The 15,838-nt window shown below is 36.8% G+C and overlaps 1 protein-coding gene across 5 annotated transcripts in view; it reads right to left on the minus strand.

Annotated features, from left to right (window-relative positions):
- LOC116099679 (T-cell surface glycoprotein YE1/48-like) overlaps positions 1-14,218 on the minus strand; it is an 837,511-nt gene extending 823,293 nt beyond the window's left edge. The window contains exons 1-7 of one of the 5 annotated variants that reach the window (XM_031383609.1): positions 14,110-14,208; positions 13,490-13,521; positions 12,334-12,497; positions 10,748-10,837; positions 9,650-9,871; positions 6,783-6,925; positions 2,842-2,945 (exon numbers count right to left, since the gene is read on the minus strand). In XM_031383609.1, the coding sequence (XP_031239469.1) occupies positions 2,842-2,945; positions 6,783-6,925; positions 9,650-9,871; positions 10,748-10,837; positions 12,334-12,445 (671 nt within the window). In that variant the 5' untranslated portion in view covers positions 12,446-12,497; positions 13,490-13,521; positions 14,110-14,208. Of the gene's footprint in view, positions 1-2,841; positions 2,946-6,782; positions 6,926-9,649; positions 9,872-10,747; positions 10,838-12,333; positions 12,543-13,489; positions 13,522-14,109 lie in introns of all 5 variants that reach the window. The other 4 variants (XM_031383611.1, XM_031383608.1, XM_031383607.1 and 1 more) reach the window with 4 other exon arrangements.
- Between the last annotated feature and the right edge of the window lie 1,620 nt (positions 14,219-15,838).

The following is a 15,838-nucleotide window of genomic DNA, read 5'->3' on the forward strand; positions in this document are numbered from 1 at the left end:
AAATACCAGATATCCCAGTGCTTGGGAGAGAGAGCCAGGAAGAGTAGGGCAAGTCTGTGCGAAATGATACTTCATATAGACAAACCCGAATTAATAACTGTACTAATAATCTCTGTGATTAGAACATATTGGTACATCTTGTAAGGCTGGTTGTTCTCTGGCCACTTCTGTGATAGACTGCTTAAGAGTGCCCTTAGAGGAGAGCAAGGAAGATATTCTCCTGAAGTCTGGAAACCTGGCTGTCCACACTGACAGGGCCACATTTAGAATAGAAGTGAGGCATATCTGCCATGTTCCCAGGTACTGATGAAGGATTCCTGAGAAAGTTACCACTGTGGGTACCATGCCTCAGACAGTTTCTGTAGCTGTTGTGAAAGAAACTCAATGAATGCCACAAATAAAATGACATCATGAACAAAAGACAACAGAAACAGTACATGAAACCCATAAAAGTAAAGACAATAGGATTACCAACTAACACTTGTAAAAAAGTATGATTGACATCTTTCAAGATATCATATACAGGCCAGACACCTGAGAGATGGATCGTGAGTTCAAGGACAGCCTGGGTGATATGGACCCCTATTTCAAAATGTCAACAAAATAATAAAAAATTAAATTTAATTTTAAATTATATAAAAAGCAACATAACATCTAAATACCTAGGAAAGTTATTAAAAGAAAACACAGAATTATGAGGTGATTTTTATAATTTATACTTCTAAAAAATCAACAATCAGAAAAAAATGATAAATAAATGGTTTGAAGGCAGAAGGCAATTCAGAGGATTCTAGGACAAAGGTGCATGACTACTAGAAAATAAGGGACAAGAAAGAATAAAGGATGAATTAACCAAAACTAAACATGTAGAAAAGGCTTTATGGAAACCTTCCATAGCATGTGCTCAGCCCTAAAGGAGGCATCTGCATCAACTTGTGATTAACGCAAAACACGCTCTACGTTTTCTTGCTGACTTGGAGTTTTTTGTGTATGTGATTTTGTTTGTGTGCTTGCTTGTTAGGGGGAAATTTTTGAATTCTTGGGCTTTTGATTAGTTTGCTTGGTTGATTGATTTTTTCCATTTTTGTTTTGTTTTTTTTTTTAATTGTTATTGTTGTTGATTTTTGGAGAGAGTGAAATAACATGAAGTTGAGTGGTTAGGAAGGTAGGGAGGAACAAGGGATATATAGTGGGTGGGAAACTGATCAAAATGTATTCCATGAAAAAATGCAGTTAAAAATAAAATGCAACTTTAAAAAAGAGTTACAATGATAGAAGATATGTGTTTTTAAAAGAAAACCAAAGTGCAAGGCAAAGGATTCCTCTAGAGGAATTACTTACTGGTCATGAAGATAACAGATGTCTCCCATGTAGCATAGGCTATTGCTCCTGCCCTTGGTTACCATACCTACATGGTAAGGCTTTATTGCTGAAGATACTCCTCACTTTGACATTAACACTACTAAAGTCAATCTCAAGCTAATATTGAAATATCTTCCCTTGGGCTGGCTTTCAAAAATTATGAGGCTCTTTTGCAGGTTGCAGGGAAGAAAAGATATAAGTAGTCCTATCATGCAATGAATCCTCATGCTATAATGCAGACCTGCTAGAAAAGATATGTTATAAAATAAATAGATGCTTCCTTATTCGAACTGTGGCCTTTACCAGAAGGAAATCATGTTCTGTGTTATAATCCAAATCAAAGCCCAAGACTGAGGGAGGTCACAGACTCTAGATAGGAAACTCTTAAAAATAACACTGCTAAGTGGTCAGGGGTTAAGTTGCATTCTTGACATTTATAGTTATAGCCTAGACCTGGGTTACCCTCAACCTCCACCAGAGAACCCTGTTTCACAATGGCCAAAATTTGGTACAGTGAGGCAGAATTGGCCAAAGTGCTTAAGAGAAGATAATATGTGCTCAGCCCTAAAGGAGACATCTACATCAACTCCTTCCCCTCCATACCACTAGCAAGACTCAGGGAACACCAGGGAAGAGGACACAGGAAGAATGTAAGACCCAGAGAAGGGAAAGAGCTCTGTGAAATGCAGCCTTCTGAACAAGATGATTTCTGCAAAAATGGGGAAGGGCTCTTTACATCATAAGAAATTACTATTGTTAGTCGACTACTACTGGAAAAAGGAGATTAATTCCTTTTTGATGGTGTGGCCACTGGTGTGAAGGGCCTAGATCCAGTGAATGGCCTACAATCATGTGCCTATGGACAGTTAATTATGAAGACATAGCTGGGCACATGAGGAAGCTTCTGGGGAGGTGAGGGGATGCTGTGATCATATTTTACTTTATGTATGTGAGATTCTCAAGAAAAATAAATATTATTAATAAAGATAATCAGGGAAAAGTTTTCTATTAGATTATAAATAAACATAAAACTTGGAGTTTATATAACACAATGCCTTGAAATGGAAGTTAGGCATACATTTGTATGTATATCTAAGCATGCTCTTATATTTATAAGTAACTATCAATTATATAAGCTAATGACAGTAAAAAAATGTCAAGTGAATATGTGAGAGACTCACATTCCTTGACTCTGTCATGATGATTCAGTAACTTCACACCATCTAAAGTGGTTGTCTTTGTAGTGCGTTGGACATCTTAGAACACACAATCCTGAGATGTATGCACTTTTGGTCAGCTCCTAGATGATAGGATTTTTTTGTCTGTAACACTTGCTCAGACACTGTCTTATTCAACTTGTCCTTATCACTGAGCCCCATAGTAAATGAGGAAGGCCATGTGAAATGAGCAAAAGCCTTTGCACACAATTTTCCCAGTTCCCACATCAGTGTTAGAGTCTGAAGGGTTCTGGAAACTCACAGTTTAGATGAGCCACTGTCAATCCATGCCCATTCCCTTTTTTTATTATCATATGACAATCCAATCCAGTAACTGTCTGGAGTAACTTGGAGCTGAAGGAACTTCTGTAAAGGAAAAAAAAGCACATCTTATAATAAAATTTCTGTATGCTAGATGGGAGGAAAATAGAACACTCAGGAAAAGTTCCCAGTGTTCCTGTGTCATTCTCTGCTGTCCTGTCCTCCCACTCCTCAGTCCACCATATTCAGTTTCTAAAGTGACTTCCTACTGGTAGCACATTTAAATCAAAACTGATGTCAGTTCAATAAGTTATTTAAAATAAAAACTTAAGGTGCCCTGAGATACTGGGTTCATGAAATGATTTGTGACTATTTCTTAGACCAAGTTTCACTATATAACTAAGACAGTCCTTGAACTCACAATCTTCCTGCATAAGGCTCATAAAAAACATGGACCACTAAACAATTTCTGATGCTCTATGAAATTATACAAATTTGTATTCCTGAATACTATGGAAGCATATGGAAGTAATTCCCTGTCTGCAAAGAAAAGGATGAAAAGTGCTATGTGGAATGCTGTGCATTGAGCTCCATGCTCCAGAGAGGAACTTTTCCTACTTCAGATACAGAAGTGACAGAACTGAGGAGAAGATGGGGAGATATTCAGAAGTACTTGGGTATCTTTCATGTGACATTTGAATGGCATGAGTCTAATTAAATGACTCATAATATTTTAAAATATGGATGGTATAAATTTAATTATGTTGATTGTGGGTGTGTGTCTGTGTGTCTGTGTGTGTGTGTGTGTGTGTGTGTATGTGTGTGTGTGTATGCATGGCACATGCCATTGTTTTGACTGGTATAGAATTCTTTTTTTTCCTGAGTTTTCTTGGATGTAGTTATCCTCCTTGAGTTAAAGTTTTCCTTCTAGTATTTTCTATAAGGCTAGATTTGTGGATAGATATTCTTTGAACTTGGATTTGTGTTTAAATATCCTCTCTTCTCCATTTATGGTGGTTGAGAATTTTCCTGAGTACTGTAGTCTAGGTTGGCATTTGGTATTTTAGAGGCTGCACTATATCTCTCTAGGCCCTTCTAATTTTTACAGCCTCTGTTAAGAAGATGACTGTAATTCTGATAGGTCTGCCTTTGGGTGTTATCTGCCCCCTTTCCCTTGCTTCTTTAATATTCTTTGTTTTGTTCTATATATTTTGTATTTTGATTAATATGTGGAAGGGGGACTTTCTTTTCTGGTTCAGTCTGATTTGTGTTCTATAAGCTTCATTTATGTTTACAGGCATGTTTTGTTTTAGGTTGAAAATGTTTCTTCTATTATTTTGTTCAAAGTATTTACTGGGCTTGGACCTGGTACTCTTTACCTTCTTCTATTCCTATTAGTCTTAGGTTATGTCTTTTCATGGTATCCCAGATTTTCTGGAAATTTTATGTCAGGAAATTTTTAGATTTAAGGTTTATTGACAGATGTATCAATTTCTTCTGTTATCTTCTAAGCCTGAGCTAAACAGAGAATTCTCAACACAAGAATCTCAAATGGCCTAGAAGCTCTTAATGAAATGTTCAAAGTCCTCAGTTATTAGGAAAATGCATATCAAAAATCTCTGAGATCCAATCTTATACAAGTTAGAATGGCTAAGATAAAAAACTCAAGTGATAGCACATGGTGGTGAAGATGTGGTGCACAGGCAACACACCTTCACTGCTCGTGGGAGTGTAGCTTGTACGGTCACTTGGAAATCAGTTTAATAGATTCTAAGAAAATTGGGAATAGTTCTACCTCAGGTCCCAGCTATACCACTCCTGTGCATATACCCAAAGGATGCTACACCATCTCCCAAAGACACCCAGTCAACTATGTTTATAGCAGTTTTATTCATAATAGCAAGAAACTGGAAACAACCTAGATATATAGTCCTCAACTGAATAATGGGTAAAGTAAATGTGGTACATCTACACAATGAAATACTATTTAGCTATGGAAAACAAAGACATATTTTGCAGGCAGATGAATGGATCTTGAGAATATCACCCTGAGTGAGGTAACCCAGTTCCCGAAGGGCACACATGGTATGTACTCACTTATTAGTTGATATTAGCCCTAAAATACAGGATGGCAATGCTGCAAGCCACAGACCAAAGGAGGTTGGACAGGAAGGAAGGTACAAGCAAGGATGCTTAAGTCTCACTTGGAATAGGGAATGGAACAGTATTGGCTGGATGGCTGTAAGTATGAATGGAAATATGCAACTGATTGGGAGGTAGGGGACATTTCGAGGAAGAGACAGAGTCCTGGCAAAAGGGAGGTGCCAAAGAATCAATGGGTGTATCCTTCACTGTGAATTGTAACATTGGGCCATATGAAGCCTGGGGAGATTATCCTCTGTGGCCAGGTAGGAGACCTGGTGGAGCAACAGAGTCACTAACACTCCCACAAAACATTCAACCCTAAACTTATCCTGTCGCTAAGAAATGCAGGGATTGTGAATTAATCAGAGACTGGGGGAAGAGTCAGCCAAAAACTTGCCCAACTTGAGGCTCATTCCATGGCCAAGCACAAATCCCTGACACTATTGATGATATTCTGTTATGCTTGTAGTCAGGAGCCTAGCATGACTGTCCTCTGAGAGGTTCCACCTGCCAGCTAACTCATATAGGTACAGACACCCAGAGCCAAACCCTGGATGGAGCTTGAGGACTCTTACTGAAGAATAGAAGAAAGTATTGTGTTCTCTAAGAGGTTAGGAATTTCACAGGAAGACCAACAGAATTAACTAACCTGGAAGCTTTCAGAAACTGAACCACTAACCAAAGAACATACATGGGCTGAACCTAGGTCTCTTCACACATATGTAGCAGATGTACAGTTTGGTTTTCATATGGCTTCCCCATGAAAGGATCAGGTATGTGGAATATGTTGTTCTAGTTGGGCTACCTAGTCTGCCACAGTGAACGAGGATGCACCCAGTCTCAAGGAAACCTGATGTGTCAGGGTGGAGGGATACCCAAGGGAGCCCCCACCTGCTCAGTGGGAAAGTAGAGAGGTTATGGGATAGGGATTATGGGAGGAGTTGATGGGGGGGGTATTAGGTGGAATGTAAAGTGAATAAGTAATAAAATAATAATAGTAGTAAGAATAATTTTAAATTTTTACTGATGTTTACTGCATCAAATGGAAAATCACACTATTGTTTGAAAATCACACTATTAAATGTTGTTGTTTAAACATGTATTAAATTGATGTATAAATATTGTACCATGTTATAAATGAGCAAGGTTTCAATGTTGTTCTGCAATCACTTCTCTAGGAAAAAAAAGTCTTTGTATTTAAAGAGATTTCATTAGTAATAATTTAAACAGAAAATGCCAGAATCTTAGAAATTTTGTTTTCTTTTAAATACTCATTTCTAAAGATGGGTATCATTTTTTAACAAAACATAAAAATACTATGCAGTAAAAATTATAGACAGTTTCATTGAAAATCACCATGGGGCTAACTGGTAAAACCATTAATTTGCATGACTCATATCATTTCCATTTTGCAGATAGGCACAGAGTTCAACTATTGCTCCTGTTGTCATCTGATTCTTATTTCAGGCAACCTCACTTTCTGGTTCCAAAGAGCAAACCCTATACAATGGACTCTTGCTATTCAGTTATCACTCTACAGAAATAAAAACTGTCAGTCACAGGATATGCTCTATCAAAGGGTCTTAGCACTACCTGAGGAGCAGGAGGGAGTCACCTGAGACACTCTTACTGTACAATTTGATTCACATTACAGAAAAAGCATGTACAAATAAATGTAAAGGTCTTTCTTAAAAACAAAAAACACAAAACAAAACACCTGGGTACAGTATATCTGACTATCCAAAGACTAGAGACAGAGTCTAAGATAATAAATGGATATGTAAGAGTTGGTGGTACCAGTTCATCTTCATCATCTATCATCAGAAGAGATAAGCTGCAACGTTGGCAGGTCTGTTTACATTGATCCCAGCGTTTATTGTCCATGATGAAATAATAACATTTTAGGCCACAGCAGAACCAGTATCCTTCCACATATTTGCCTGGAACAGAGAAGGTGAAATACAAAGGTAAACTTAGTATTTTCTGGTATTTTGTTATCAGGGCAATATACTTTTTAAACCAGTGTTTAAAAAGTAAAAACTTACAGGTCTCATAAACTGAGATTCTATAATGCCCAGAGATGCCTGTACACCTATGATCTATGCAACATTGTTAATAACAGTAAAGATATAGAAATATTTTATGTGTCAATCATGGATGAATCAGTAGAGAAAATGTAGCATGTACACACAAAAGAATACTATTTAGCCTTTGAAGGGAAATGAATCAGCCCAGCATGATTAATTATGACTATAACCAGTGCACTCCAAAGAGAGAGGCAGGAGGGTCACTACCAGTTTGAGGCCAGCCTAGGCAAAGTGTAACTTCCATGTCAGACTTGGTTGGGTAAACAGTGAGTTCCAAGTCACCCTGGGATATGGAATGACATCATGTCTCATACTAAAACTCAATAGTGAGATCCTGACCTATGTGATGAACATGGATAAACTTGAGGATAGTGTGCAAAGTGAACTTCCCCAGGCCTAGGACCATACTGTAGAGGAATTTCCCTTAATTATCTGATTGGCTAATAAAGACAAATAGACAATCATTGGGTGAAAATGAGGAGGCTGCCTTTCCAGAGAAGACAGGAAGTGGAGGGGAAGAGTGTGGAGAGCGGTAGAGCTGGAGAGGCATTCGCCTTGACAAGATGGCGCCTACATCTGCTGTCGACTCCTGGTAAACAACTGTTTGCGCATGTGCGTAGAGTGAAAAGGCGCCAAGTCACAGCCCATCCCGGGGCGTCACATGGGGTAATGAGCAAACAGCCAATCATGGGCGGACACGCCGCGCTGTGGTGTATATAAGCAGTGCCGATTATTGGCTCGGGGTCTTCCTCTTCATGATGGAATAAATGCTTGCTGTAGAAGGATCCTAGTGTCTGCGTGACTTCTTGCTGGCGAGACAACTGCGTGGGCTACAGAAGAGAAGGATTTGGAGGAGACTGCTAACAGAGAAGGACAGAGGGAGAGAGTTGGAAGAAAGATGGAACAGATGTGCATGGCTTGGAGAAACTATCAATTGCAGGGATTTCATAGCTGGGGAAGAAAGTGGTGTAGAGGCACATCTTCCCAATATAGGTGTACATTTTATAAATATATAACTGAGTTGTGTTTTCCTTGCATGGGCTTATAGTGGCTGGAGATTTACAGCAATACCATACTTTATGATTCCATGCAGATTAGGTTTCTAAAATAACCCAGTTCTATGAAACAAAGCCTTGTGAGATACCAAGTGCTGGAGGTCAGGCTATGAGCACTTGCTACTCAGAGGCAGTTAAACTGATGACAAAATTCTAGATCTGCAGTAATGTATTGTTTCCAAACTGGTCCACACACTTCTGTGCAGTTAGCATTGTGCTATGGTCTATATTAAATGCTCTTACCTTAATAGAAATAAGAGAGTTAAGAGGGAGGTTTTGATATTAATAGCCTCCTGATTGTGTTGATGCCTTCAATGACATGCCACATGCTTAAATGTGTAAAGCTGAAGACATAAAAATGTGTGTAGTTAGTGTAACAAGGATACCTCAATAATATTATTTTGCTTAGTAAGGTGCTGGGGATGGATACACTCTATTAAGAAACTTTATCTCTAACATTCACTTTCCTGTAGAAAGGTATTATTGTGTAGCTCAGGCTGAATTTGATATGCTGTCTAGATTGTCCTGAAAGTTAAAATCTTCCTCGCTCAACCCCCTAATGAAGATTAAATCATTATGGTACCATTTGTAGATGATGAAGTTATTTTAAAATAATAACCAAAATTTTTTTCATGAATCTGGAATACGTTAATGATATATTTTAGAGCTTTTTCTTTTCCTGTCACAAATTTTTTAATGTAGCAGTTTTAATGATATTAGTCCTTGCATAATAAAGATCATTACCCACTACTAACACAACACTGTGAGATTATACATGAGATCTTTTTGTAAACTAGAAATCCTGAAGAAAATATTTACTGATGATTGATAAACTGTGTCAGTTAAAGATGACCAGTCACTATGAAGGAGAAAAAAGGTTCCTTGTGACACTTGATATTTTCATCTTTCCAGTCTCATTAACTGTAGCACTGACAAATCTACAATGTGTGCTCAGCATGGTGAGGCTCCCATGTCTGCTCCAGGGAGGCCTCCTTTGTTACAAACAGGCCAACTCTCTCAACACAAGTCAGATGGAAAACACACAAACACACACACACACACACACACACACACACACACACACACACACACACACACATACACATGCACATACGTACACGCAGAATAATTTACTGCATCCATGTAAATGTTCTAAGTCCATTTTAGAGTAAATATGTAGTAGATGCACTCTTACTAAAACTTCTTATGTTCTGTCAGCAACAAAGTTAGAGATTCAGGTTTTCTAGTAAGTCACAAGGACCTGAATTGTTGGGGGTGCTGACTTATGATTCCATCTTCTGGGATGAGTATGAGTTAGAAAGGCCACTGAGTTCTATCAACTATAAGGTTCTCCTAGTCCAAACAGGGTTCCAGGGTTCCAGGCCCCAACACAAGTTAAAGAAACCCAGACCACTAACTCACACATCATCAGCATCATAAGCTAATACTTGACTTCAAGTCTTCTGGAGGAAAAAAAACAATAGAAAATAATGCAATTCTTTTGTCAAGTTCCCCTCTGTACCTCTGTACTGTAAGCAATGTAAAACAATCTTAGTTTGCCCGTGGCATCTGTACTGTTGTCTGTTGATGGTGTCCAAAAGATTTTTGTAGGAATCACATTCTTTTGACTTGTTTCTCATTATCTCTTCCTTTAAGTAGCTTTCATTTTGCATGGTGCTGTAGTTATGGTGGAGTTTGTTTAGAGTTTCCTGTAGCTCATGTTTTTCTTGATTATACTGAAAAACTAAAATAAACAGCAGACATAACATCAAAAATTCTCATAAGGAGTACATATTTAAATTTAAGATTAGAAAAAAAATCCCTTCATGTTGACAGCCAATACATGTCATTTCTTTAGTTTGTCCTTCAACATTTGTAAATTAACACTTCAATTAACTCACTATAGACATACACACATCAATTTTTTCTCTTTAGGTAAATTGACTGTAAAGTAAGTGAATAAAATTATGGTGGAAGTAACTTCCAGTTACTTGATTTTTACAGCACAGACTTACAAATAAATACCTAAGTAGAATATTCAGCAAATATTAATGCACCATGAAAATTTTAACTAAAAAATGATAAGAAATGGAACAATTCTTATTGGATCATGTGGAGAGCAAAATATCCACATATTTAACTATGTTTAAGCATAGCCTGAAAGTGATTTTTCTTTATGTATGTGAAGGAATCCAATAAAGTTTAAATTTTAATGTTTATGTATAGATGAAGTCTTTTTACTTAACTCTGACCTCAATATACACTGAGGAATAATGAAAAGAAGTTCATCATTTCTTTCTCACAGCTGTTCATCTCAGAATTATTACTTAAGATTCACAAATTACCTGAGATCAGAAAGCAGACTATCAATAAGTCCTTAGAAGGAACATGGCCATGAATGACACAGAACAAGGCAGCTCCCACCCAGCCCCAAAGCTAAGAGATTAGGTATATAAGAGAAGAGGACATTGTATTATGCCAGGTTAAAAAAAAAATAAAATCAAGAGATTTTGGCTCATTCCCTGATTATAGGCAGGACAATGGAATATAATAACTGTATATTTAGTGTCTCAGATTATTCCTTAAATAGAAAGTCAAAGATGTATCCCCAGCTACTCACTGTGTGTCACCAACACTGCGACAGTTACAAGCAAAATGGAACAGAGGATTCCAAGAGGTATTATGGTAAGGTGAGAGGAGACTGAATGCCCTTAAATAAATAAATAATAATAAAAAACAAGGCAAGCAAATCATCACTAAAAAAGAACACATGTCAATATCAGTTATACTTTTCATAGCATGGAAACAAAGGGATATTTGTCTCTATAATTTTTACAGAAGTCCATGATAGAAACTGGTTGAAAATGTCCTTTCAAATTTGTATATTTCTACCTAAAACTAACCTACAATTGAAGTCCTACCTGTGTGAAGTTTCACAGGATTTTGAACTTATTTCAGTCTTTGCATTGTATTCTGAACCCTACTCACTCAGTCTAGAAGGACTAGGTAACAGGCATGTGCCCTCACCTAGTTCTACAGGATCAAAAATGTATCCTACAGAAAGGACTGGAGGCACAGACACACTCCAAATAGAAGACACCAAACAGGAACATGCAGTCTACCAAGAAAGCATGCCTTAGAATGGAGAGGAAAGAGAGAGAGATGAATGTTCTTGAGAACTCTTAGGGAACTGTGGCTGTTCTGGATCTGACCCGTATCCAGTCCCATCCTTAAAGGGTCTTAAAAGTCAACTTGGTTAATTCCTAAGATCTATTTTGCTTTACACAATACAAAGTGCATGTGAGCTGTTCACAATGAGAAAGTCAAGCTGCTGATTATCTCTATATCAAATAAGTTAAGGTTCTCAGCTTAGAGTTCAACTCTGACAGTGTGGGCAGAATGAGCAGAAACAGAGAAGAAAACATTCAGATTTTTCTCATATTCATTAACAATCTTATTCTTGGACATTTTTGGAAACCACAGTGTGGTTTACATATTCCCATCTCCACTTCTCTCTCGCATCCTTTCTCTTCCTCTGCAACTCTCTTCCCAGGAAGGGATTTCCTCTTATGATGGACAATTCTAGCTGTTTTGTTGCAGTAGATGTGGGAAATATTTAAGATGATTTAAATACTTTCTATGAAAGCAGGAGCCTTATTTCTAGTGCACACTTTACATTTTCCTTAAGATATTATTCTCTAGAATATTTGGTGTTTCTTCAGATTCATGTTTGTTACTTTTAATTTTCAGAATTCTTTGGGACTAGACTAAATAACAACCTCATAATGGTTTCTGAAGTTTGACATAATGTCAAACTTTTTGCTTCTCTATTCTCAAGGACTTTTTACTTATAGATTTTAATTGTTCTACTCTGACCATCTGTTATTTTTTGTTATAAGCTAACAACTATAAGAAGAATTATGGTTATAATTTCTTTCTTTTTTCTTTTACTTTTAAAATTGATTATTCTATCTTTTAAACTTACTTTAGGACAATTTTTATAGTATTACTCTCCTACTAATATACTCTTATCTTCCTCACATCCTTGTACACCACCAAGCTGAGATGAAATGGAAGGTTATAGTTTTCAACAGTCAATAGACATTTGTTTTCAAAGGTCTCAACAGAAGTCAATAGATATTTTTTTCAAAAATCAAAAGTTAAAAAGTGTAGAAGTAGGTGAATTTAGTCACTTAAAGCACTTACCTCTGTGGTCAGCTTCTAGGGGCCCTTGAGTATCATCTGGCCTCACTTGGTTCTGTAATCCTGAAGAATGGTGAAACCTCAGAGTTGAGTAAGTGACCTCCTGCTCACTCATCTTGGAAGTATGTGAAGTAGGTTCTCTGTTAAAATGTGGCCCTGAGTGATTTCTAAAGGAAAGGTTGAAATGTCCACCTTTACGAAGGTACCTAGATCTGGTGGGGTAGTAAGGCATAGGGTCAGATTAACTCCTTTAAGGAGCCAAACATCATAACATGGACTTGTCCTGGTTTCCATTACAGCTGAGAACATTTTGCAGATTTCTGTTAAAATTGTTTATACTTCTAATGGTCATAGCAATTATTATTAAGAAATATGAAAAGAACTCAAAATTTATTAATAAGTTGTCATAATATTGACACACCTGTTTGTTCAAAATATTCAACATATAAAAATATTAAATAAAATTAGTACCACTGAAAAACTTTAAAAAAATCTGGTCCTTAGTTCAAATCCCAGCAATCACATGGCAGCTCATAACCATCTGGAAGAAGATCTGATTCCCTCTTCTGGAGTGTCTGAAGACAGCTATAGTGTACTTACATATAATAAATAAGTCTTTTAAAAGAAAAAATGTTTTCAAATAAAATATTCAAAGCTTTCTGAATGAATAAAAATTTTGCTTTGAAATATTTACACATTTTGATAAACACATGACTATAAAAATGTTACTGTAGTATTTTCAATTATACATTTATTTCATAGTTTCCCAGACACTACCTTCAAAAGAGTATTTGAAAGTTGATACTGCAGTTGATCTAAGACACATAAATACTTCTTGTGTTGAAGCCCCGAACAACTGAGATGTCCAACATCTCCACTCAGCCACAGTCTACACATTCCTTTTCCTGGTTGGACCTGCTAAATGGTTTCAATTTAAAAAGATCTACTGAGTCGGGTAATCCAGACGTAGTACAAATGCCCCATGTTCTCTCTATTCTGAGGCTCCTGGTGCAACATTTTCAGAAATGTTATGTAACCTGGAGTAACTTCAGCAACCAGGAAAGTAGAAGAGTGGGGTGTGGGAGCAACAGAGAGAGGCATAAAGGATACATATGAAATTTTAATCTCAAACCATTCCATTTAAGAACATGCCACATACAATATGCTCTCTTATGATGTTCCCAGCGGAAGCTATATGAAAAATAAATTTTGTCACCATACAGCAGACATGAGCTAATTCCCATGAAGAATACAACATGATAATAGACATCAATCCTTCTATTACAGAATTTATTTTCAAAATTGTTATTTATTTTTATTACTGTTCTTGAGGTGGAGCTGCCTGAGCCATGGTGCATGTGTTCAGAGGACAACTTTACAAAGTGAGTTCTCTCTATTTTTATGTTAGTTTTAGGGGTCAAACTAGGTGGTCAGTCAAACCTGTGGATCAAGTGTATTTACATACTGGCCCATCTCACCTGTCTTCTATAATGACATCTGTCAGATGGATAATAGATAAACATTTGACCCAGATAAAGAGTTATAAAAATCCATAGATTCCTCTATCTTAATTTCCTAGCACATAACACAAGTCATATGGTACTCTGGGAGAAAATAACCTGTGCAGAATGACAGTTTTCACATGCTGCCAGAGTTAACCTGATCTAACACAACTAACAGGGCTTCCCCAATAATTCTGTCCTCATGTCACACCATATGAAGTTCTCTAGAGTGTACTTGATCAGTTGATAGAAAAACAAGAGAAGCAGCTATTGTTACCTGTGTCTCTTCTCAGAGGTGATTCTGGTGGAAGTAATTGATCCCCCAATTGAAGAAAAGTTGGCCTTTCCCAGTCTGTATCGCTTAAGAGGCTCAAAGAGGAAAGGTAGAAATGAATTTCCTCTAAGTGATACTCCAGTTCATGATTTTCTGCCCTTCCTCTTTACCAAAGTGAAAATAGGAAATTGCTTAATTTAAGCTGACTCTGAGCAAAAGGGAAAGTACGAACATTTTGTGCCAGATGCTGCAAAAAAAAAAAAACAACCAAACAAAACAAAACAAAACAAAAAAATGGTTAATAATTGATATGTGAAGACGGAGAAGAGGAACACTCCTGCAGAGAGAGCAAAACCAGTGTCCTTAGCAAAACCACTAGGTAAAAGAGGGACTGATGTTCATTGGCTCAATATTTGAAACAGGCTGTTGGAAATTTCCTTTTATGTTACTATTTTTCTAACATTCTATCTTGATTTTGAACTACATTAATTGCAGCTAAGTATGTACTAGCAATGCCTTTAAAACACTCATATTTCCACTGGTGAAGGCTTCCTTTATACTATTCTAGCTTTTTAATCATAGATGATATTGACTGTGGACACTGATGTCATCCCATTTGGAATGGTTTACTGCTGATGTTTTCATGGTGCTGGGAAATCGAATCTAAGACATTGAGCATGGTCAGCACATATACTTCCTCTGAGCTACAGACTCACGTCTAGGTTTTGGGTTGTTCTGGTGTTTCTCTTGTTTGTTTTTGTTTTTATTTGTTTATTGTTTGTTTTTGTTTTTTGTTTTTTTGTTTTAGTTTTGTTCTGTTTGCTTGGTTTGTTTTGATGTTGGTTTCTTTGTTGTTGGAAGCAGTTGTTGTAACTAGCTATGTAGCACAGGCTGACTTCATACTCAGAGTCCTCTGGTCTCATTTTCTTCACTGCTGGACTTACAGTTGTACATCACCAATTTAGAGCATATTGCTGATCCATATTTCCTAATAAATAATAAGTAATTCTTCATTTTATAAATATTGATCTCAATATTTTTAAAGCATAGCCACATATTAATCACTTGTATATAGCATACATGAATTAGACAATCTTTGACTGCTGAAACATTCTAGTTGTTATATTTTTTGTTGTTAGTTTAAAAACTACATGAGATATCCATATTAATACATAATATTTAGAATATATTAAGAAAGACATTTTATGCATGAAGTTATGGATTCAAGGATATTTATATTTAAGGAACTCTGACACAGATCATTACATGACATCTAGTTCATTTAGTCTACCAGTTAGACATGAAAATATTCACAATTGATTTTTTAGAGATGAAGGAATGTAATTAATTCTTCTATGAGCTTATGATGAGATTTCCTGGAAAGAAACTGTTGCAGCAAAGAAAGCTTTACTGAGTATAGTGGAGAGCTGGAATGTTGTGGGTCAAGTCCAGTCCTCAAAGTCACCATTCCTTGCCCACTTGTGTCAGAACTAACGTTCTGTAACTAATAGATAACACCTCCATAGAATCTATGAACTTAGTAGACCTGTAACATACATCAATGAAGGCTAAAAATGTTATCTGATGACCTACTGAAAACCTTCCCCACTTGCTATAGCAATCTCTCTGTTTTACCAATATATGCTAAATTTGACTTGATTCATGACTCTCTCAGTTCTGTAAAAGTACAAGTCAGGAAACTGGGAACTCCTTCCACATGGAAACATGCAGC

The sequence above is a fragment of the Mastomys coucha genome, unplaced genomic scaffold (genome assembly GCF_008632895.1).
Source record: "Mastomys coucha isolate ucsf_1 unplaced genomic scaffold, UCSF_Mcou_1 pScaffold20, whole genome shotgun sequence".
NCBI lineage: Eukaryota > Metazoa > Chordata > Mammalia > Rodentia > Muridae > Mastomys > Mastomys coucha.